At 43.1% G+C, this 25,767-nt stretch overlaps 1 protein-coding gene across 3 annotated transcripts in view; it reads right to left on the bottom strand.

Moving 5' to 3' along the window:
* The window catches only part of TBCD (tubulin folding cofactor D), a 974,871-nt gene that overhangs the window by 68,320 nt on the left and 880,784 nt on the right, over nucleotides 1-25,767 (bottom strand). For all 3 annotated transcript variants that reach the window (XM_029600281.1, XM_029600283.1, XM_029600282.1), the window contains exons 37-38: nucleotides 23,881-23,968; nucleotides 13,472-13,581 (exon numbers count right to left, since the gene is read on the bottom strand). In XM_029600281.1, the coding sequence (XP_029456141.1) occupies nucleotides 13,472-13,581; nucleotides 23,881-23,968 (198 nt within the window). The remainder of the gene's footprint in view (nucleotides 1-13,471; nucleotides 13,582-23,880; nucleotides 23,969-25,767) is intronic.

The raw sequence follows: 25,767 nt of genomic DNA, 5'->3' as shown, positions 1-25,767 counted from the left end.
GTTCGTAGGGAAGCTTGTGGCTGCAAGCCCACTCCCAAATTCTTAGAGATTCTAGACAGAGGGTCCATGACTGTTGAGTCCGTTGGTCTCAGACGGCTTTGACCTCTGTGCCTCACCTTTCTTCCTTCTCTTTCCTCAAACCTTGGGAAGATGGCTGCTGCTGCGTCTTCATGCAGCTCTCTCCGGTGTCTCCGGAACGGCGATGGTGTTCGCCACATTTCTCCTGAGGGTCTCCTAGGGTGCGTGTGTGCACGCCACCTACGTCTTTATCCATGTCATGGTGGGAACCTCAGGGGCGTCCCCCTCGAGTGACGCCATGACATCCGGGTATTTAGTCTGCCCTTCATTTGCTAACAAACAGGCCGATACAGTGGAGCGCACTGTTATCCTGTGATTGGATGTGCGTTTTCGACGCGCTAGCTTTACCCCTTATTCAGTAAGGGGTAATAGCGCGTCGAAAACGCGCGTCCAACCCCCGGAACCTAATAGCGCCCGCAACATGCAAAATGTTGATGGCCCTATTAGGTATTCCCGCACGATTCAGTAAGTAAAATGTGCAGCCAAGCCGCACATTTTACTTTAAGAAATTAGCGCCTACCCAAAGGTAGGCGTTAATTTCTGCCGGTGCCAGGGAAGTGCACAGAAAAGCAGTAAAAACTGCTTTTCTGTACACCCTCTGACTTAATATCATGGCAATATTAAGTCGGAGGTCCCCAAAGTTAAGTAAAAAAAAAAAGAAAAAAAAATTTGAAATAGGCCCGCGGCTTGAAAACTGGACGCTCAATTTTGCTGGCGTCCGGTTTCCAAACCTGTGGCTGTCAGCGGGCTCAAGAACAGACGCCAGCAAAATTGAGCATTGGCTGTCAAACCCTCTGACAGCCACCGCTCCTGTCTGAAAAGAGGCGCTAGGGATGCGCTAGTGTCCCTAACGCCTCTTTTTACCGCCGGCCCTAATTTAAATAAATTAAATTACTGTATCGCGCGCACAGGAGAGTGTCCTGTGCGCGCGTTGGGAGAGTGGGCGCTTGCCCGCTCTCCGGCGATTTTTACTGTATCGGCCCAAAATTGAGTTAGCAAGGATTGGAATGCCTCCAGTCTAAGCTGCTCTGTCACTTCCTTGCTGCCGCGGGAAGCTCTCTCTGCCCTCCGGGGCCATTTATCTCTAACCTGGGTACCCGCTCCTCGGGGGCCCTATGCTTTCTTTCAGGTACTTATCTGGGATACTGGGTACTCGCTCCTCGAGGGCCTGCTCTCCCTGCCTTGATGCCTACAATTCAACTACTTCTGCCTGCCAGGATCTCCATCAATACATCTACCTACTTCAGTGAGTAACTAACCTTATCAGTCTGTCTCACCTTCAGCTCAGCGCTGGGAGCCTCTACTTCCTTGCGCTGCCTACCATCTACTCAAGTGTGGGACTGGTCTCCTCTGCTGAGGACCCCTGGACTTCCTCTACTGGGTTACCTCACTGCTGCCGCTACCTGGGCAGTACCACCAAGCTGTATAATAAATACAAATTCTCTATGTCTGCGTGTATAGAGTCTAGCCTAGTACTGCGGTTCCTCACGAGGCTCCTCCCCGTGGGAGTGGCCATCACTGCAGTACCCAAGAATCCACTCCAACACCTCAAAACCATAATGACCCTGTGCCCCCTTGCTTGTTCATGTAGAACATTGCTTCTTGGTTGTCAGTTTGGATAAAAATTCTCTTTCCCTGAAGGCGATGTGAAAAAAAGCCTTAATGCATGCCTGATTTCTTGTAGTTCCAAGAGGTTGATCTGAAACAGACGTTCTATTATCGACCATGGGGGTAATATTCACTAAGCCAGTGAATGTCCTGCTGAATATACTCACCTAAAGTTATCTGGCTACCTTTAGCCAGATAAAGCTAATCAGCCAGCTATTAAATATGGTCGGTTGGGTCTAACGTTATAGCCAGCCACTTAACCGGATATCTTCGAAAGATATCTGATTAAGTGGCACCCCTTTAGGAAAAAAAAAAATCTTCACACTGGGCCTTCCAGCCCAATTACCACACACCACCTCAAATTTAACCACCCTCTGCTGGTCGAGATCACTGACCAAACCACTTCTAAACCAAAATCTTGGCACCAGCCCTCCTCTCCTCCCTCCTTATTAAATACTAAAAAAAATATATTGCCTCCTTGCCACCTGCTATACTCCCTCTAAACCACCATCCTTTCCTTGAAGCCCTCCCATCCACCACATGAACTCTGGCCCTGTTTTAAACCCTGGAATCGTAATAAACTGCAATCCCAAGCACTTCCAGCATTATTGTGGTAATAGTGCTGGAAACATAATCTATCAGCATAAATGTTCAGTGCTGGGCTGAGGCGGAGCCTGTTGTGGCACCTTTGATTGATGTCTGCATGCAGGAAGCTGCTCTTGTAGTAACAAAGGTGGTGCACAATACTGATGAAATTGGCAGAAGGTGCATCTCTGAAAGGAGTGTTTAAAAGCAAAGTAAGTATGTCTAGAGGAAGATGGTTGTTCAGGTCATAAGAACATAAGAAATTGCAATGCTGGGTCAGACCAAGGGTCCATCAAGCCCAGCATCCTGTTTTGAACAGAGGCCAAACCAGGCCACAAGAACCTGGCAATTACCCAAACACTAAGAAGATCCCATACTACGGATGCAATTAATAGCAGTGGCTATTCCCTAAGTAAACTTGATTAATAGCCATTAATGGACGTCTCCTCCAAGACCTTATCCAAACCTTTTTTGAACCCAGCTACACTAAAGGCTGGATTTTAAAAGGGTTACGCGCATACGGTACGTGCGTAACCCTTTTAAAACCCCCCTGCGCGCGCTGAGCCTATTTTGCATAGGCTCGACGGTGCGCGTAAGTCCCGGGACTTGCAAAAAGGGGCGGTCGGAGGCGTGGCCAGGGGCATGGTTTCAGATTGGGGGTGTGTTCAGGGGCATGTGGGCAGTCCGGGGGCTTGGCCCAGTGCCCTGACACAGCGGCCTGTGTCGGGGCCTGCTGCGCCGGCACGCGTAAGTTACTACTGCCCGAAGGCAGTAGTAACTTTTCAGATAAAGGTACGGGAGGGGTCTAGATAGGGCTGGGAGGGTGGGTTAGGTAGGGGAAGGGAACGGACAGCGCACGCAGGGCTCGGCGCATGCAAGTTGCACAAATGTGGACCCCCTTGCGCGCACCGACCCTGGATTTTATAAGATACGCACATACTTTTGTTCTTTTAAAATGTACCCCTAAATGAACTAACCACATCCTCTGGCAACAAATTCCAGAGCTTTATTGTGCACTGAGTGAAAAAGAATTTTCTCCGATTAGTCTTAAATGTGCTTCTTGCTAACTTCATGGAATGCCCCCTAGTCCTTCTATTATTTGAAAGTCTAAATAACCGATTCACATCTACTCGTTCAAGACCTCTCATGATCTTAAAGACCTCTGTCATATCCCCACTCAGCCGTCTCTTCTCCAAGCTTAACAGCCCTAACCTCTTCAGCTTTTCCTCATAGGGGAGCTGTTCCATCCCCTTTATCATTTTGGTTGCCCTTCTCTGTACCTTCTCCATCGCAACTATATCTTTTTTGAGATGCGGCGACCAGAATTATACACAGTATTCAAGGTACGGTCTCACCATGGAGCGATACAGAGGCATTATGACATTTTCCGTTTTATTAACCATTCCCTTCCTAATAATTCCTAACATTCTGTTTGCTTTTTTGACTGCTGCAGCACACTGAGCCGACAATTTTAAAGTATTATCCACCTTGATGCCTAGATCTTTTTCCTGGGTGGTAGCTCCTAATATGGAACCTAACATCGTGTAACTACAGCAAGGGTTATTTTTCCCTATATGCAACACCTTGCACTTGTCCACATTAAATTTCATCTGCCATTTGGATGCCCAATCTTCCAGTCTTGCAAGGTCCTCCTGTAATGTATCACAATTCGCTTGTGATTTAACTACTCTGAATAATTTTGTATCATCCGCAAATTTGATAACTTCACTCTTCGCATTCTTTTCCAGAACAGTCGATAGAGACTGAACTATGGCATGCTGCTTCTTAAATTTGGGTGACTTCTAGAGTCTTGAAGGAGATTCAAGATGGTCACAAGCTGAGACCAGGGGCGAGTTGAGAGTCTTGCTGGTCTGAAAGGTTTTGCCTTAGCACAACAGATGCCACCAAAACAATAGAGGAAGGTATGTGTGTACCGACAGTGCCACTACCATCCCCAATAATGCAGCAAGAAATCACACATTTCCTGAACTCACAGCATCAAACCCACGAGTCGAGGAGCCAATTGTATCGGTCGAGGAGAGAGGACCGCTGGTACCGGAGGAGACTTCGCTGAGGCCCGACCTGAGGCAAGCGCCGACATTCAGAGCAGGGTTGCTGTCCTACCCCAGAACCTTGTTCGAAAGCACTACATCCGGGTTAATTGCAGAGAAGGGACCGTTGACCGAAGTCTTTGAATAAGGAATGGTCGCCCCGGAGGGTTTGAATAGCGCTGGAACTGCAGGTATCAGGCTGGAGATGGGGGCTACAGGAGGGAATCTCATAACACAAGACCTGCAATCGTTGCGAGAAAACCCCCCTGAATTTAAACCTCTTGCAATTCCTGAACTCCCTGAAGTCGTCACTTTAGACGCTATATGGGATTAGTGGCGGGCTTTGCGAGCACTCTGAACAATTTAAATATGAAACTAGACCACTCGAATTACCAAAATAATCAAATTTCGATGGAGATAGAAAGACAAGTAAATTCACTATCACAAAAAGTGGCGAATTTGGAAGGAAAAGACACAGAAAATCTGAACTTCAAGGCAGCAAGTCAAAGACAGGGAAGCTTTGGATAGAAGGCTGGAGACATTGGAGAACAGTGCTAGACACTTGAACCTAAGGTTCCTAAATTTTCCCAAGGTATTGGGAGAAATTCCTTATACAACATTAAAAAGGTTTTTCCAAGAAATACTTGGCTTCACTCATGAAAATATGCCTTCAATCAACAAATGTTATTTCTTGCCTAAATCCAGGATACCATCTAATAGACTAAACATGCAGGAAAATCTGACTGAAATCCTTGAAAGTTCATCAATAGAAATATTAGATAGAGCAACTCTATTGGTGTCTTTTATTACTACCATGGATATACAAACAGTAATGAAACAATATTTCCAATTATTTCCTGTATTTTTTATGAGTGTGGTAGTTAGAATGTATCCTGATCTGGCCCCTTCAACGCAAGCTAAACGTAGAAGTTTTCTAACTCTACGTCAAGCAGCCATAGATTTAGATTTTTCCTATATATTAAAGTTTCCCTGTAAATGTATTTTGAGAAAAGGGGCCGGAAATATATATATTCTTTTCAGTTGATCAATTAAAAGTATTTCTAGAGGCAAAAAAGCCGCCCATTTCATCACCTATAGAAGCGTGAAATATAATTTAAATGCTGGAACAATGCATTAGGACTTTGCTTTGAAAAATTAATGAGTGGTTAAAAATTCTCTTATTTTTCTATAGGATCTCCTTCTTGTTATATGGTTTTTGGTTAAAGTGGTTATATACTTTGTTGTTAGTATAATTGTATTTGATTTGTTTAATCCTTTTTGTTATATCCACGTATTTCATGTATTTCAGATTTGCAAAAATTTGTAAATTTAAAAAGCTGATAAAGAATTAAAAAAATATTTTGGGGTGACTTTCTCTGACCTTGTCTCTAAAGAGGTTGCCCCCCCTCCCCCTCGAACATGGTATATCGGCCAACTTGTCATGAACAACTTAACACAAGCTGCTGGCTCTCAACCAAGACATCATGCAAGCTCCAATGACCATTGCAGAAGTTCTTGCTGCGATACCGAACAATTCATAAGCCAAGCAGAGATGACGACACACACACACACACACTTCTATGTCCAGAAGAGCCCTCTGATAGTTTTCTTGCTATGTGTCCAGTGATTCTACTAGGGATTTCATCTTGTCGATACAACTGTGTTAAGTATTGTACCATGTAGAACCTGTGGCCACGATTCAAGCATCGAACTCTGGAAAACCTTCTTCCCCAAACTGTCCAATGATCTAGGGTCCTTAACTTGGGGGGAAGGGGGTATTAGAGAAGATTCTAGTCTTTTTAGCCCATTTAAATGCTGATTCTAATACCAATGACTGATATGGTAGCTGGACTTCTCCAAACCCTTGTGTTTGTTGCATTCTATATTTCAGGTCTAATTTCCAGGCTACTGAGGGCAGGAGGCCAGAATCTCTCACACCTTCATTTGTAATTCCTGGAGGACTGAATGAACTGAGATTGCCACTTTTTGGACACGGTTTTTAGAATCTGGGTAAGACCAAAGACTTCAGTGTGAGGTCCTTGTCCTAAAGGAGGTTGACTCCTATCGCCTTGCTCAGCTTGTCTAAGATTTTGGATTATGAGAGGTCTTCTGGTGGTGAAGAATACCCCAATGATGATGAAGACAATCAAGAGTTGGGTCCTTGGTAGTTTGAGAGGGGAATATTCTTGGGTCATTCTCCAGATGGTGATGTCCCATGCCCCATCCTCTGACTGGCTACATTCCTCCGCAGAGAGGGCTCAGGAGCTACATCCTGCCCATGGTAGCTCTCGAGGTGGAGAAAGAGAAAAGGACTACACCTTGAGAGAACAAATCAAACACTGGACAAGAGAGAATGAAGGGTACCTTCCTTGTCACTTGCTGCCAAATAAGGCAAAAAAAGTCTTCACCACTAACTGATCTGTGGGCTGCTGTGCCCTTTGATCAGGAGTTGGAAGAAGAGAGATTTTCTTCTGAGACCAATATGGGGTCATTCTCCTAAGAAGCTCTTAGTGGACTCCAGGAGGGAACCCTCTCTTAGGTCAACTGCGCTGGCAGATGCATGAAAACTAGGGACACAATGGAGCATATTTGATCTGCAGTCTCCAGATAAATTATTTGATTAAGGAGGAGGGACAGAGAAGAGGATTTCCACATGGAGGGAGGTAAGTACAAAGAATAACTCTCAGGCCCCCTTCAACGACTGTCCTTGCCTCGAGTACATAACTTGCACTGATGGGCCTGGGGACCAGTGCCCTGTGCCCCAAATGTACCCAGGCATGAAGTATTGATGGTTCTGAGGCGGAGTGCATCAGCAGAGCAAATACCTCAATTGGCTGAATCAAGGCCTGATATGTCAATGGAGATATAGGGACTGAGAACTGGTGCATTGATGGTGCTTGGGGCTGGTGTGCGCCTGCAACGCCAAGTGTGTCAGTGGGACTAATCCTAACCTGAGCTTCAGCAGCGCCAACTGCACCACCAACTCCAATGCATGGAGTTTCTTTTTCTTGTGCATTTAAGAGCCCTCCAGGGCCTGCAAAGGGCTCACTAAACTCTGTTTGTGACACTTTCACACCTTATTCAACTGTAGCAGAGCAGTGGATCCAAGCACCAGAACCACAGAAAGGGGAGCTTTACTCTAGAAACTCCTAGAGAAGGAATGCTCCATCTTTTCAGTGACCCACAAAATTCTTCCATCTTCCATGCCCTGTCCTCTGGAACTTTGGAGACATCTGACTACACAGTCACAGCAATTAGCTGTGTCATAATTTAGTCCCAGACATTTGTAATAAATATCGTGGCCATCAGAGATTGACATCTAATAGCCACACACACAGACACACAATTTTTGAAGCCACTAGAAGTGGCTTTCTTAGAGCTAGAGATTCCTAATACTTTTTGTTAAAGTTTAAGGTTTCTTTTTTTTTTTTTTTTTTTTATAGCACTGGAAAGTGCTTCTGAGGAGCTGCTGAGGCAGTGAGGCAACGAAAACTACAACATATCAACAGATCAAGAGAGCGGGAACATGCCCATGGAAGCTCAGATAAAAAAAGGACTGAGGAGTTTACGAGGCAGCGTGTATGAGAACTACCATATATGCTCAGCAGAGCAAAAGTTCCAAGAGCTAGGAGAGAAGGGTCCGTTTGGTGCCCTCAGATGATGTCACCCACATGCATTGGCTAACTCAGCCCTGCTTGTCAACAGAGAACTAGAATCATTGGGGGTATTCTTTCAAAAGGCCTTGTTCTTGTAAGAGGCTGTAAAGCTGAGCTCAGCACTGAGATAGCACAATTGCGTACCTGTTACAGGTGTTCTCTTAGGACAGCAGGATGTTAGTACTCACATGTGAGTGACATCAACCGATGGAACCCAGGATGGGAAAACTTTTGTCAAAGATTTTAGAAGTTTTGACCAGCCACTGAGCATGCCACTATCTGCACATCCATGCAAGGTCCCCCTTCAGTCTCGTAACATAGGTAAAAAATATGAGTGAAAAAATAAAACAGCAAATCGGAAGGAGAACCCAACTCCATGGGGTGGTGGGCGGGATTCCTGAGGACTTACATCCTGCTGTCTAGGAGAACACCTGTTACAGGTAAGCATCTGTGCTTTCTCCTAGGACAAGCAGGACGGTAGTCCTCACATATGGGTGAATACCAAGCTCCAGGCTTTCCCCAGCATTAGGTGGGGATCGGCAGTTACCAAACAAAGTGCCAACGGGCACAACAACAACTGCGGCGCTGTTGGTGGGCAGGGGACTGTCTGGCCCCAAGCAGGAGTCTAGGCAGGAAGAACTGGGATCAGGTCTGGAAGAGATTGCGTAGGACGGACTGGCCGAAGGCACTGTGTTGTTGACTATCTTTGTCTAAGCAGTAGTGGACCACAAATGTGTGAAGGTAATTCCACATTGCTGCGTGGCAAATTTTGATGACGGGGACTGCTTGCAGATGAGATACAGACGTCACCAGAGTGAGCTTTGATTCGGTCTGCAGCTGAAGGCCCGCTTGCACAAAGCAGAAGGCAATGCAATGCAATCCGCTAGCCAGTTGGACAGAGTCTGTTTACCCACCGCCACTCCCAGCTGATTGGTATCAAAGGACACAAAGAGCTGAGTGGACTGCCTGTGACCAGCTGTGCGTTCTAAATAAAAAGCAAAGGCTCTCTTGCACTCCAAAGTGTGAAGAGCCTGTTCTCCTGGATGGGAATGAGGTCTAGGAAAGAAGTTGGGTAAAACAATGGACTGATTGATATGGAAATCAGTCACCACCTTAGGAAGGAACTTAGGGTGCATACACAAGACCACACGATCATGAAAAAAACCTTGTGTATGGCAGGTACGTAACCAAGGCCTGAAGCTCACTGACTCTACGAGCCAAAGTAATCACCACTAGGAATATAACTTTCCAGGTGAGGAACTTTGGATCGCAGGAGCACAACAGCTCAAAGGGAGGATGCATGGGCCACGCCAGAACAATGGTGAGGTCCCAGGGCATAACAGGAGGCCTAAGAGAAGGTTTCCTCTGGAGCAGGTCCCCCATAAAGCGACCCACTAAAGGCTGCACTGATATGGATGTGCCAGCGACACCACGACACAACGCTAAGATGGACCCTTACTGAGCTGATTTGAAGCACAGACTCGGAAAGGTGCCTCAAATAGTCCAACAATTTGGGAAAGGAGAAGGTGAATGGATCCAAGTCATGCCCTTAACACCAGATGGAGAATCTTTTCCATTTCAAACTATAAGACTTCCTGGTGGAAAGCTTTCTAGAAGCCACCAGCAGCCGGGAGACACTGTCCGAGAAGTCCAGGGGCTGAAGAACTAGGTGCTCAACATCTATGCCATTAGAGCTAACGCCCAAAGATTCGGATGGTGCAGGCTACCCTGGTTCTGAGCTTTCAGATTGGGTGTGGTCCCCAGCCAAATGGGATCCCTGATCGACAGATCCCGAAGAAGAGGGAACCAGATCTATCGGGGCCAATAAGGCGCCATGAGGATCATGGTCCCTCTGTCTTGTTGAAGCTTCAGCAGGGCCTTCAAAGGGATTAGGAGAGGAGGGTATACATAAAGCAGATCCTTTCCCCAGTGAAGGGAGAAGGCATTGCAGGCCAGATGTCAACCCCCCCGGTGAGAGGGAGCAGAAGCTGCTCACCTTGTAGTTGTATGGGATGGTGAAAAGATCCACATCTGGGGTTCCCCACTAATGAAAAATTCTGGCCATCACCTCCAGATTCAGTGACCATTTGTGTGGCTTAAATGAGTGACTCAGTTGGTCCGCCAGTACATTCAGAGTTCCAGGCAGGTATGTCACTTGCAGCGACTTCCCCTGTGACAGAGCCCAGGATCACACATGCACCACCTCATGACTGAGGAGGAACGACCCCGTTCCTCCCTGTTTGCTGATATACCACATTGCAACCTGGTTGTCCGTCCAGATCAGGACTTTCTTGTATGACAACTGGTCCTTGAATGCCCAGAGGGCGTAACGGATTGCCCGAAGCTCCAAAGCGTTTATTTGGCATCAGGCTTCATGAGTGGTCCAGAGACTCTGCATGTGGAGGCAGTCCACATAGTATTCCCCAGCCCTGAGAAGAGGCATTGGTGGTGAGGACCATTCAAGTCGGGGCATCCTGGAAGGGAATTCCCCACTCCAGATTGGAGAGGTTTTCCCACCAGGGTAGCGATGCCCTCAGAGGTTCAGTGACTGAGAGACAGGTCTCGAAGTCCTGAGAGGCCTGTTGCCACTGTGACAGCAAGGTCCATGTGCTCCTCTGGGCGGAGGTCAGAAGCCCAGAGCCAGGCCATTCTATGAGCGCTGATGCCCACAGTGGCTACTCGGGCCGCAGTTTCAAACATATCATAGGTAGACCTCATCTCATGTTTGCCAGCCTCTAAACCTTGCAGGTCAATAGCGGAGAGCGAGTCCTGCTGCTGCAGCAAGATCTCTGTGAGGTCCTGGACCCGTTTCCAAAGGTTCCGGTTGTATTGGGTCATATACAACTGGTAGTGGGCAATATGGGCGAAGAGCATAGCGCCCTGAAAGACCTTTCTGCCCAGAGTATCGAGCTCCCTTTGTTCCCACTCAGGAGGGGCAGAGGCATGGGAGCTTTGGCCTTTTTAAGGGCAGATTGCACTATGACAGACTGGTGGGGCAGATGCCACCTTTCAAATCCCAAGGCCTGCTGTATCAGATAGGTGGCATCCACCTTTCTATTGACTAGAGATATGGCGATCGGGTGTTCCCATATCCGAAGGAGAAAGTCCTTAAAGATGTCATGGATGGGAACCACCACAATTTCCTTGGGAGTATCGACAAACTGGAGCACTTCCAGCATCTTATGTTGCGCATCCTCCTCCGTAAGAAGTTGGAAGGGAATAGCCGCAGCCATGGCCCTGACGAACTCCACAGAGGAGATATCCTCTCGGGGGGACCGATGCCCTTCCTCCGGCGGGGAAGGCTCGGAGAGGGGGTTGTCCGAGAATTCGGATGAAGACTCAGAGGAATCATCCCCTCAAGGGTCATAAGGGCCTTCTTCCTCACTAAGGCCATCACGGGGCTGGTGTGGGCGAGGCTTGTGAAGGATCCTAGCCCTGGGCCCTGATTGCTTTGGGGGCACCGAGGGCCCCGTGGGAATCGACAGTTCTCCCGGTAATGGGGGGACAGAGGGCCACAGGACACCAGAGGCCCCGAGCAAAAGCTCATGGAACCGAGGCCTTGGGAATACAGCACTGGCCGTGTCTTCCTCCTTGAAGGATCCAGTGATCGGGATCACTCCCAAGGGGGGCATCGGTGGCCGCTGAGGAAGCGAACGTCCCTTGGGCACCAGTTGCATCAGGAGGGCACCTATAAGGACATCCAGACGCTCGAGCAGAGGCACCAGATGGCAGAGGCTCTGGCACCGGCATGGGGACCAGTGGCGTGGGCAGTTCGATGCTCCGCAGAGCTCTGAGCACCGCGGTCTGCACCCTGTGGTCCAATTCCTCCTGAAAGACCAGTGAGATGGACGAGGCGTCACCAACTCCTTCCTTGGCAATCCAAGGAGGCACGGTGCCCAGCACAGATATCAGTGGGGAGCGCCTGCTACTCCTGGGTATGTTGAAGGACGTGGCGCCTCTGAGGCACGGGGTCGCTTTGGTGGCATATGGCAGCCGCTGGTACTGCACTGGAACTGGAACCACATGTCGATGGCGACCGGTGTCGATGCTTGTGGGATCTCCCACGGTCTTTCCTCGGCGCCGAGGAAGTAGACGATCCCGTTGTCCTGGAAACCGGTGAGATCATGGAGGACCGATCACCGTTCCCTCGATCTTTCAAAGATGCAGGAGGAAAAGTAACGCGAGGGAGCGTATCAAGGGGCTCCCCTCAACCCCCTGGAGTTGATGACTCCGACGCGTGTGGATAAATTGGACATTTTAGAACCGAAAATTTTCTCCATCTCGTCGGCACGCACAACGGCCTTTGGGGGTCATCTGGTCACATAGCTGACACCCTCAGATGTTGTGTGAAGCCCCCAGGCAGAGGATACAAACCTCGTGCGGATTCATGATGGTCATGGTCCACAGGCACTGAAGAAAGCCAGACAATGCCATAAAAATACCCGACGTGTGATCGATGACCGGTGGCCACCGGGAAGCAGGATGCCTGGAATCAATCGTGAAGAAGCAGAAAAAAGGGGTTTTGAACCTACTACGACAAGGAGGCACCGACCGTGAAGGGGGACCCAATGATGGGATGAGAAAAATACTTGATGTTTACAAGAAAAACAAGAAAGAAGTGGAGCTCCACTAACCACGAGGCTAACAGCACCGCGGAAAAAGAAAGACTGAAGGGGACCTTGTGTGGACGCGCAGATAGTGGCATGCTGGGCATGCTCAGTGTGCTGGTCAAAGCTTCTAGAAACTTTGACAAAGGTTTTCTGTGCTGGGCTCTATCGGATGATGTCACCCACATGTGAGAACTACCATCCTGCTTGTCCTAGGAGAACAGCGCAGAGATCAGTGCAGGACTCTGGAGACACAGGACCACACTTGTGGTGGACATGACATTGGGCCATAATGTTTGAGCTGCATCGGGCCTCACAAAGCAGACAAGTGTTGGGCACAATAGCATGAAGATGGAGGGGAAGTTGGCCATACACGTGCCAGTAGTAATTTAGTTGCATTGGATCTACAAACAGCCCATGACTAATGCAGAAGAGGAAACTGGTTGCCCTTATGAGAAAAAAGAAAGAGAGGAAAGAGTAACAGATGAGAGTAGAGGGATAAGAGAGTTGAGGGGTAAGAGTGGTAAGGGAGATGGTAGGGGGCAGGGCGATGGGGGAGAGGGGTGTTTCAACTCAAATACTCTTTTGACTGCAAATGTTTTGCAGATTTCAGCTAGTATTTCTGAATTTTCCCATCACTTCAGGGAAGTAATTGCCTGATTTAAATGTGATGGATCAGTACACTGTTCCAATTACTAAGCAAAGGCGTAAGTTAAAACTTTGTGCCTACCAAGATTTTCTAAGCTCTTGTTTAAAAGAGGAATTTATATTTGGTATGACACTTACTAGATACAGCCCCCCTCCCTCCAATCCCATATACAAGTACTGCACTTCTATACAACAGTTCTAGAGTAAAATATTCTCTGCAGAAAGCACATGTACTTACCAACAAGTATCACTGAGTACTGTCATGACCTGGTCCGTCAAATCAAGATCAAATACATCGTCATAGGTTACCAGCATTTCATACAGCTGGCTTGCTGTAGCTTTCCTTATCTACAGATGGAAGGCCAATAAATTATATCAAGACTATATACTTATATATAATTATTTATAAATATATATTTTCCATATTACAAGTTTAGGTCATATGCATAATTGTCATGTTATACAGTAAAAATCTGATTTATTCAGTTAGCTATATCTATATAGCTTTTGGCTTCTAGGAAAAGAATTGACTTCTCAGAATTTAAGAGTGTTGATTGTATTCTAGTAATGATGCCCTAGAGTCATGATAATTAATGTAACTTTTCAAAAGTGCTAATTAAAAGCCGAACACATGATTCTCCATTAGTTGTGGAGTTTATTCCCATGTCTTACTCATGAAGGGAAAAGTTTCCTTAATTCTTTTAACTTGTGTCTATGTGTTGTGAATTTGACATACACATCCCACATACCTCCCCATAAACAGTAAGAATAAATTATCTGCTTAAATGTTAACCATTACATAGTGTACACATGTGTAATAGCATATTTAGGCACTAGAATGTATACATATATAAATGCCAATAGTGCTAACAGTTTATGTACCATTCTACCTTATTTTATCTTAGATGAAACTGTTTCTACAATATAAAAACACAATGCAAAACACAAATAATACAATCAAGTATGAGTATGACAATCCCCTCCATAGCAAGACATGTCAGGAAAATAAAACCTGCAAATTGTGTCCAATAAAAATCCTTATACTAATAATGTTTGCATATACTGGTGCCATTTGCAGTATGGAGAAAATAGCATCCTTAGAGGAATTTTCTTGTAAGGTTTTTATGCTTTGTTCTATATACCTTTACATAAAGTTCATCTGATACAGACCCCATGTGCAGCAAAACCTCTCCAGCTAATTTTATTTAAACACAAACCAGCAGAAACTTATACACAGGTTTTTTTTCCCCCTTTAATACAAGCATTCAGGAACCTTCTTGTTTAAAAGTAATTTATTTATTTATTTATTTGCAGCTTTTATATAGTTTACAGCCTTAGTTGGAAATAATCCCCAGGAGTTCCACCTTTTGTTCAGGGACAGCTCCTGATAAGAGTTTAAAAGCTAAATCCAGGTAGGTCTAACTTTATAATAGCCTGAGGCTAAACTCATCAGGAATAAAAGCCAGAGATGAGTACCAAAACAGGCTTGACTTCAAAAAATGAGAAAACAGCTTGTCCTCAAGTAATTCTATGTTTTATTTATTTTACAGCAATAATTTTGATTTTTATATACATTTTTGCCAGCTTGGACTCCAAAGCATTTTACAGTTCAATATTTCAGCACCATACAAGCAAAACCATTGCATAAGATTGCTTGGCAATATATTTGTGCTGCTTGTGCTACATGACATTTTCTGAGGAGGCTAGGAAAGAAGGAACAATGTTATTATATAGATAATAGATGGGACACCATAATTGATCAGTATTTATACTGTGGTATCCGTAAACTGTGAGAGCAAATTTTAAGTGATTTGCGGGTGCCTTATTAGCTGTCTCTAGTAATTTATCTCTTTCTTTAGAATTCTTCATCTTAAGAAGCTGGACACAGAAGAAAATGAGCAGGGTACACAGAAGCTGGTCCAGCTCATCGAATAAGAATTCTGCATATCATTCAAAACCTCTTTAAAAAATGACATAAGTAAGAAGGAATGCTCTTTCCTGAGTTGGCAACTCTGAACCACTCCCCAGCAGGGAGATAAAAATGTGTCTGTAAGAGAAATACTCTAATAATATTTGTATTTATATTTGAGTACAATGCAGAATTTAAACCCATCTTTTTTCATAGTAGCACTGTTGGGAAATTGAATAATACACACTTGTATTCTATTATTAAAAGAGCAATTGTCGGTAATGGTTTCACAGATTTAGTCAAATTTCTCCCACCACCCATGACAGAAGCAGTATCTCTCACTGTATGGAGTTACACACAGTGACCGTAAGATGAACCCTCTCTCATCTAAATCAGTTTCTTCCTTTTTTATATACTGTTTTACACAACTGACAAGTGTTGGTGTACAAGGTGGCCAAAAAAATGCCCTTCATGATCTCCTACTGGGTGGGCAGTTGACATTTCTGAAGCAATACTTATGATTATACTTTCCTGTTAAACCCTCGTGCCCTATTCTCTTTCCTGGTCAGACAGCTGAATAAATCTCTCTCATTATTCAAGCACATGTCAGCAAAAAATTCATCCAGATCATTTTTGAATAGCACAACTAACACTATCAATACAAAGACATTCCATTTCAACTATCCAGCAAGAGAGCTGACTGCACTGTTACTCACATTACAGTATCTAAACCTCATCCATGAGACAGAGGTAGCCATAGCTGATATTCAAGGCTATTAAATATATTTCTATTTTCAGTATCCAGTGAATGTAATTTAATATTTATTCTACAAATATCAGACCCTTCTAAACATTTCCTTCATAATTTCATGTAATGATGATTCAGCTAATGATATTTCATTAGCATTACTTCTGGGTGCTGCAGAAACAATAAGGTAAATATTCAAATACCAGTTAGACAGATAACTGAAAAGTTATCCATCTAAATAGCTAGCAAGCTATATTTAAAGTTGTATGCTAGAATTTAGCTGCATAATTTGGGCACAGGCGGGAGGCATTTTGGGGTAGGCCAGAGTTGCCACATAAGTTATGCGACCAACTCTGGTCGCACTGTAAGGCTCTCCTAAAGTTAGCTGGATATACATATCCAACTAACTTTAAGGTAGCCAGGAATATTCAGTGGCATGGCCACACTGCTGAATATCCCCATCAAGTTAGCTAGATAGCTATATCCGGCTAACTTAACTAGCTGCGGCTGAATATCATCCCCAATGTAACTGTAGAAACAGAAATCAAAACATTCTCTGTCTTCTTCATACACTACCATAAATCATTTTTTTTACCACCACTTTACTGGATAAATAAATACAATTTGGGACTAGTTATTTTTGGCCTGATTCTTCCAGCTCATTCAGAACCAGTGCTGGAATCTGGCACCATGAGCCTTCATTCACAACTACCTGGGGATTTTTCTGCTATTTTTAATACAGCCTTCCACTACTAGTCTGTTCATTGCAGCAACAGTCCTGAGACTGAGAGCTATACATAAGGGCTCTTTCCAGAACTTTGTGTCAGTGGCTGTAAATCTGGCTATCAGTCTCTTATTGATAGCTATGACTCCTTTCCTTCCTGGGGCTGTGAGCACTGCCTCCACAGGATTCCCTGCCCCAGTCAACCCAGTATGCAAATGACATCATTTGGGAATTGAACCAAGGACCTTTCTGCGATAGTACCAAGTTTAAAAAAAAAAATGAGGAAGATCTTAATGACCAATGATGGAAAACTCTTGTATTCTTTTTTCTAACCTCTAAAAACAAGTATTCATAATGTTTGGTTCTGCAATAAATATGGGCAGTTATAAAACGTTTTTTTTTTATTAGCCCCAAAGGTTATAATGAAAAAAAAACAACACCACCCAATCAACTGCTTAAAACTTAGGGTCTGATTTACTAAGGCTTTTCACATTCTATGCCTATAGGAAACAAGCTTAGTAAATCATGCTCTTAGTAGAAGCAAGATATTCCTATCATCTCTTGAATTTTCATACAAATATATAGTAAGATATCTTTTAAGATTCTTTGTACTCTCATTACTATTAGCAACAACTGTTGAATATATTACAATTATTGCTCTGGAACAAAGCCAATTTGCTCAACAAACTTTTTTTTTTAACTTTCTGGACCCAACTCGACTTTTGTTAAAACAGTATTTTATTATTTCTTGTAAGATAAAAAAGCATTAAGACAGAATCATTTTATAAACATTTGTGCTCACAAGTAGTCAACTATCTTACAATATTATACAGACACTGAAATACGTGGCAGGGAAACAGGATTTAAGGATGTGCCAAACAAAACCATTAATGTAGAAAAAGGTAATTTGAAATGTAAGAGATGCATATTGAATAGTCATTAATGCATACCTTTGCTAAGGATATTAATACAAGGTTTGGGATTCTTGGAGCATGTAGTTTTGGAATGCCGCCTGCCTGCCCTCTTAGAATTCATGATGTACAGATTCAGAAGTTTTCTGTGTTTGTGCTATCTGAAGAAAGGCTGGAGTCTTGCCAGTTTCAAAAAGGACCACACTGACAGCTGCCCCATTGGCTTGGCCGATAATGCAACAGTGCTTCCTTGTGTTCCGCAAAACTATAAATTCATACTGGAATGCTCATGGAGATTTTGTTGATGTCAGCACAATAAATCATTTCGGATTATTATGGGAAAAGCACAGCTATACTCTGCCTGAGCATACATTACTACAAGGGCATGATTAAAATATGCCACGGTTATGATTAGGGTGGAGCAAGGATAGTGGTCAGTGCTGGAAAGGATTGCAACAGCAGGAATACCAGAAGCAAGCTGAAAGCCACTGAAGTTAACAAGGTCCCTGAAGGTTTTTGCAACACAGTGCAGGTTTGTTGTAATGCCAAAAAAATCAGTACGATTTATTTTTCCAACCAGGAAAAATAGTATTAGGCTCACACATTTTAATAATCTTCAAAGTAGCCTCAACCTGTAAGTACACATAAGAAATAAAAAATGATCCATCAACAACATGGTTTTAAAACATCAAAAAAAATATATGGGCTCAGGTCTTTTTTCATGGAATGTTATACTTGGACTGTATTTAAAAACCTGGAATTTGCTAAGTCTTAATTACAGGGCAGTTCTCTAAACGACAGACAAAAAATGTCTGGAATAAATGAAAAACATTGCCTTCAGTTAGGTCAATCTAGGGGAATCAACGTCATATGCTTGAAAAGCTGCAAGAAATATGGACAATAAGTTGTAAACAGATATAGTAGAAAGGGCCCTGGAGCCCCACACCCCCTAGAAATCATCTGAGGATGGTGGAAGGGCAGTCCTACCTCTCCCCACCCCCACAAAAATATTGGAAGTGCAAGGAGAAGCCCCACTTCCCCCCACCTCAGAAACTGTTTGAGGGTATGAGGACCCTGCACAGATCTTTCGCTCTCTCTTCAATTCCAAAGGTAAAACCAGGTTAGAAAATAAGAAAACAAGATTTGCCGTACTGGGTCACCCTAAAAGTGTATCAAGCCCAGCATCCTGTTTCCAACAGTGGCCAATCCAGGTCACAAATACCTGGGGATAAGCAATGTATTTCTGCAACTCCTTCTTAATAATGGTTTATCAACTTTTCCTCCAGGAACGTATCCTAGCCTTTTTAAAACACAATTACACTAACAGCTTTTGGCACATCCTCTGGCAATGAATTCCAGAGCTTAATTATGCATCGAGTAAAAAAAAATATTTTCTCTTATTAGTTTAAAATCTACAACTTAGTAACTTCATTGTGTATTCCCTAGATTTCGTAATTTTTGAAAAAATAAACAACCTATTCACATTTACTTGTTTCACTCCACTGACTACTTTTATAGACCTCTATCATATCTCCCCTAAGCCATCTTTTCTCCAAGCTGAAGATTCCTAATCTCTTTAGCTTTTCATATTAGGAGAATCATTCCATCCTCTTTATCATTTTGGTCACCCTTCTCTGTACTTTTTCTAATTCTGCTATATCTTTTTTGAGATGTGGTGACCAGAACTGCTCACAATACTCAAGATGAGGTCACACCATGGAGTGATACAGAGGCATTATGATATTCTTTGTTTTATTTTCCATTGCTTTCCTAATAATTCCTAGCATTCTGTTTGCTTTCTTAGCTGCTGCTGCACACTGAGCAGAAGATTTCAATGTATTAACAACGACGCCTAGTTCCTTTTCCTGCATGGTGACTCTTAATATGGAACCTTCCATTGTGTATTTATTTATTTATAGGCTTTTCTTTGCCGACATTCATAAGGCACATCACACTGGCTTACATTGAACTGAAAAGGAGGAAATACAATGAACAGAACAACATATCATAGTTAAAGCAAATGGTGTAAAATATGAGCAAAGTAAAACATTATATGATTATATATAACATAAAAGAACTGATAGGTAGGGTGGAAAAAGGTATAAAACAAGAGAAAAACTTTGTACAAACTAAAACAACTTTATTTTTATCATTGAGTACGATATACAGGGGTTACAAATGTGCAGAAAATGTGTAGCCCACAGTATTGTCCCTACTTCTGCAGAAGCTTCCTGTTACCATGGAAATCCATATAAGGGGGCAGAGGGCCACAGAATTTGGGAGTGCACAAGCCAGCTCCAGGCCCAGTGCCAAGTTCACCTTAATTCTTGTGGCAGCCTGGATGAAGAGGAAAGAAGAGGGAGGCCTGGATGGCAGCGGTGTTGGTAATGCTCTAGCACCTATCAAAATTTGGCACCAGAGACAGTTGGTTCCTTTGCCTATAGTTAAATCTGTGCCTGACGGTAAATGTAGCAGAAAACTATGAATTTGCAGGGTGAAAAGGTAAACCATGGTATTTTAACATTGAAAAATACAGACCTAACTCCAAATTCCTTCAATTCTGATCAACTTCGAAGGAAATATGATTTTTACACATCTGGCTTTGCATCTGGGGTCACAGTAGTGGAATATATGTAGGGGTCCTTACTGAGAGGATTCTGTTCAGTGTTGTTCTGTAACTCCTGTTAGGCCTTCAGAAATAGACTCCATGATGGCAAAAGTCCTCAGTATGTATGTATATACAGTATATATGAGCTTTGGCTGGCCACTTTGACCCTTACTGAGGTTAACCTGAACACAGATGAAAAACTGAATGCAGTTAAAAGAAGGTGAATCTACACAGCAGGAAAGAGCAGAGTGACTGCATCTGCTATCTCTCACTGATCTAAGATCTCATAACAACCTATAAAACAAGGTTTATTTAGCTGTACCCCTTTGCCTAGGAAAAATCATGTTTAGGTAGCTTTAGCACAAGTCATGAAAGAAATTCTTAGTTTTACTCTGTATTGCTTGTGCATGAGGAAGAAAGCAACAATTCTTGCAGACAGCTATGATTATGGTTTCTGGAAAAAAAAAAAAGTCTGAGGAAGCCATGTGAATATGTTTCTAGAACATAAAATATACATGAATGTATTCTATGAGGGAAATCACCATGGGAAAGAGGAGAGGAGATAGCAATGAAAATGCATGTCTGTATCTGGTTCAAAGTCATAGAGCTGAAACATTTCACCGGCTACAGGCTCACCCCACGACTGGCCACACTCATCACACAATGCTGCTAGCCTTTGCCTGACGAAAGACTGCTCTCCAGTGCAGCTGGGGCACCGCCATGCCGATGCCAGCCCAGGTCGGGCTTCATTCACACCCATGGAGTTATTGCGGAACCAACAAGGTAATCTCACCGTGGGTGATTACACCATACAATTTTGCAGCTTGACCTCCGAACTCTGCTTGGCCAAAGACAGTCGGGCAGCCATCTTTTGGCAGGGTTTAGCAGAACGCATAAAGGACGAGTTGGAAGGCCGAGACATTCCATCCACATTAAAAGATCTCATCGCCCTGGCCATGTGGCTTGACTTGCAGTTCTAGAACGAGCCCAAGAAAGAGGGGCGTTTCACTGAACTCTGACTGGCCCTAAGGTTTCAACACCTCCGGTAACCTAGGCTGAGCTTAATAGCCACACAATCCTTTGATGAACCCATGCAGCTCGGCAGGTCATGCTTCTCTGATGAAGAGAAACAGAGGCATAGGCGGCTCAGTCTCTGCCTCTACTGTGAAGGCCAGGGGCATTTTGACAGTCACTGCCCTGAAAAACAGGGAAACTTCCAAGCCTAAAGTTGATCAGAGAGGCAACCCTAGGTCACCCATTCTCCTTTCCCCAACTACTTATGCCAGTTTGCCTTCTTTCTGGGAACACAGTGGTCTACACTGGAGACCTTCTGAATTCTGGAGCAGATGGCAACTTCAACGTGGAGGATTGTGTTCAGCAATACAACCTTCCCACCTCCACATTGCCCACCACTGCTACCATATCCTCCAAATGCAAAGAACCACTGCCTGGACATCCAGCTCTCGCCACCTTACCACCAAACCTCCAGACAGGGCTCTTATACCAGGAGTCCATCTCCTTCTATGTGCTATCCAGGTCCATAAATCCCAACATCCTGGAATTACCTTCACTCATGCAGCACAACACATCAATTCATTGGGAAACACTACAGATAGCCATGCAATATGTGGCTATGGAAAAAAATATCCATGTCCAACTACTCTTGGCCCCTGACATGTCCTGAAAATTTGGCATTGATATGCAACAATGGGTGAAAACTGCTTTGGAGGGCCAAGATTGGGATTGATATACCCAGCTGAGAATAGTAGGAAGAGGAGTAGAAGAATATGTAAAAGAGAAGTAGAGATGTGACAACAGTGATGAGGATGAGATGATGTCAGGGAGAGTGGAGGTGGCTGGATAAGAGGAAGAAAGCTCTGAAACTTCAAGAACAGTGGACGGTGAAGATGACAGAATGGCAGGTGAGATAACGAATGTAGGGAATGGGGAAGGTGGCCTAGGCGTTAGTGATAGTTTGAAGCAGGAAATACGATTAGGGAGGATTAGCATCAGCAAATAAAATGTAGTGGAGCCACAGGAAATACAGAGGCCTCCAACCTCCTCAGTCCCTGGCCAGCTGGGGAGGGAGCCAGCTGGGAGGGAGCAGGTGAGGCCTGAGTAGGATTGTGGTGAGCCTGGCCAGCTTGGGAGGGAGCAGGTGAGGCCTGAGTAGGATTGTGGTGACTTCTGGAATTGGCCACTGAGGCAACCAGGAGAAGTATGCAAATGGACTGCTAACTCTCCAGTCCAGCTGCTAACCATGAGAGCTTGAGCACTTGTAAGATAACACTTTTTATTCAATTTGAATTTTGTTTTACTCTTTGGTTTTCCACCATCCTAGGAAGATATCCCAATATCCTATACTTAATATAACACTCTGGCTCCCCTCTCCCTCCCCATCAATGCCCACTACCGATGTTTGTAATAATTTAAAACAGCTATCAAAGTTAGTGAGGCTGTTTACTTGAACACCCAGCCTCCTAAGACCCAAGGACTTACTGGATAATATGCAGTCAACACCAATTTGCTGACACCAACTTGATGGTTTTTAAGGAGCTGTAGCCTGCCGATACCAACCCAGATACCCAGTGGCCTGCAGTATCGCTGGATCAAGTTTCCTTTGTCTGCCCTTTTTTTTTTTGTAGTTACCAACTCTCCCCTTGACCCTGTTCTTAAGGAAGGCTGGTTAGCTTGCAATACCCTTTCCTACAATTGTCTTAGAATATGACATTAGAAAAGGACTATTATGTCTATCTAATTTGCTTAATTCCACTTTTGCTACAATGCCATAGACCCCAATTGATCTCTGGTTTTCACTTCACTTCTATGCTACTAAGAAAAGTCTGTACTTATTCAATGCTTTTTTGCATCATTGTTTTCATCTTCACTAGAAGTCCATTCCCTATATTTATACCACTGTGCCTTTGTAAATGGCTATTACTCATCAGCCAACACATTGATAGGAAAGCAATTACAAACCAAAGAGCTTCTTATTGTGTTTGTGGCTCCTGTATGGCATGTGTATATAGCATTTTTATTACCGATGGCAATCACGTTCACTAACAATCTTATTATAGCTTTCTAAGAAGATTGATTTAAAAAATCACATTTAAAATGTAGCTTTGTGAATTTGATGTAGAAAAAAGCAAGTTAAAATGTTTACCCAGTCCTTACAATTTGCCATTAGGAGAAGTCCTACAGTGCTTTTTGCACAATGTTTGCAAATACAATTTTTTTGGTTGATTTTTTCTTTCCTGAAATTACAGAAAATGAAATCCTTTGGAAAAAGATGTGATATTTCAAAACTGTGCAAGAAATTTCACCTGCAGGCTTTGTGCGCATTGTTGTCATAATTTTGCACAGTCTTTAAATCTGACAGAAAATACTAAATGCAATGAAAGAGAGACTGCAGAATGACAGAAACTTCAGATTTCTGTGGGAATTCCAAGCATGCCCAAAGGCATACAAACTAACTCTACTACTTTAAAAAGTGATTGCCAAAGAATTCCCCAGAAAACTTCAGCTTTTGAGCATTTTGCACTATACTTAGTATATTAAATTCATGATATATCTGCCTGGATTGATATTTTTTTTTAGATAGGCAGAATATAAAATATTTTTTAAAATATGTTGTATACTACTGTAAAAAATGTATTTGCCTGCATTTTCCTTCTGGGTAAAGATTAGCAAAAAAACATGCTATTTGACAACAGTTACTACTTAAGCACTAAATCATTTTAAACTTACTATAGGATATGGGTGACAGATGAGAAGAAACAGCTGGAACAAAACCTTCTTTCTGATGTCGCCATGAAACTGAATCATGCCACAGAACCTAAAAAAATGAACATAAGTTCAGGTGGACTACTTGCAGGAGAATTTCATAACATTGCACATTTTCGGGATTATTTATCAAGCTGTGATATTGTCTGTTTAAATATCTGTATTACTGTAACCAGATAACAGTAGATATATAACAGGAAAAAACCTGCATAGTCACATAGCTATAAACAAATTCACAGTACTGCAGTTCTATAGCTCAGTAATACAACATCCATCACCAAAGGTAATTGATCAGATTCTTCTTTTGTTAATTTCTCTTCCCCCCCCCTTCCTACTTCTAACTCAGAACTGCAGCAACAATCGTTACAAAATGGATCAGATGTCTTGTCCCTATACATCTAAACCACACTATCTAGAAAAATTCCCCAACAACTGCACCCATTCCCCCACCCCGTACCCTATCCCTCCCCCAATCCACATTTATAATGATAATATAGGGGGGAATAACTTCACTCACACCATAATTAATAACCAAGTGGTCCCATATGGCTCCTCAATAACTTTAATACTAATTACTCAGTGTGTCTCCCCCTTGGTTACAAAGATTATTAATTTATCATTACGTGAAGGTGCGATCCCTCCCCTACAAAAATGTGCATTGGTTAAACCAATTTTAAAAAAGAAAAACTCTGATCCTACCATGTTTGATCATTTTAGACCAATATCCAACCTACCTTTTTTAGCAAAACAAATTAGAAAAAGTTGTTGAAGTTCAACTCACAGATCACATTGATATACATAATATATTCTTTCCCTCACAATTTGGATTTAGAAAAATTTTTAATACTGAATCTCTACTTCTTGCTCTTTCAGATACCATATTAAGAGGCTTTGATGCAGGACAATCACATTTATTGGTCTTTCTTGACCTATCGGCCATCTTTGACACAGTAAATCATCAAATTCTAATCCATAGGTTATCTGAAATTGGTCTTAATGGCAATAAATTACAGTGGTTTGTTTCCTATTTAGAGAATCGAACCTTTCAAGTGAAAATTAGTAATTCCTTTTCTAAAAAGGTCAGTCTCGACTTTGGTGTACACCTCAAGGATCATCTTTATCCGCTACCCTTTTTAATAATTACATGTTACCATTGTGTCAACTCCTGGCTGCTTTAGGGATTACACACTATCTTTATGCAAATGACATTCAATTTCTGGTTCCAATTACAGATACAATCAATAATGCCTTGAAATTAGTCCAGATTTATCTTTCTGCTATTAAACAATTATTAACTCATATGAAATTTATTTTGAACCTAAATAAACCAAAATCATACTATTAAATAGAAAAACAAACTTTAATAATTCTCTTTCTTTTAAAATAGACAACTCTGAAATTGAACTAGCAACCACGCAAGAGATTTGGGGGTAATTGACAGCGAATTAAACTTGAGAAAACATATTAGTAAAAAAAATTAAAGATGGATTTAATAAACTCCTTGTTTTAAGATGATTAAAACCACTTCTTACTTTGGATAATTTCCGTATGGTATAAGAACATGCCATACTGGGTCAGATCAAGGGTCCATCAAGCCCAGCATCCTGTTTCCAACAGTGGCCAATCCAGGCCATAAGAACCTGGCAAGTAACCAAAAACTAAGTCTATTTCATGTTACCATTGCTAGTAATAGCAGTGGCTATTTTCTAAGTCAACTTAATTAATAGCAGTTAATGGACTTCTCCTCCAAGAACTTATCCAATACTTTTTTAAACACAGCTATACTAACTGAACTAACCACGTCCTCTGGCAACAAATTCCAGAGGTTAATTGTGTGTTGAGTGAAGAACT

The sequence above is a fragment of the Rhinatrema bivittatum genome, chromosome 4 (assembly GCF_901001135.1).
Source record: "Rhinatrema bivittatum chromosome 4, aRhiBiv1.1, whole genome shotgun sequence".
Classification (NCBI taxonomy): Eukaryota; Metazoa; Chordata; class Amphibia; order Gymnophiona; family Rhinatrematidae; genus Rhinatrema; species Rhinatrema bivittatum.
This window is presented reverse-complemented; position numbering and strand designations above follow the sequence as displayed.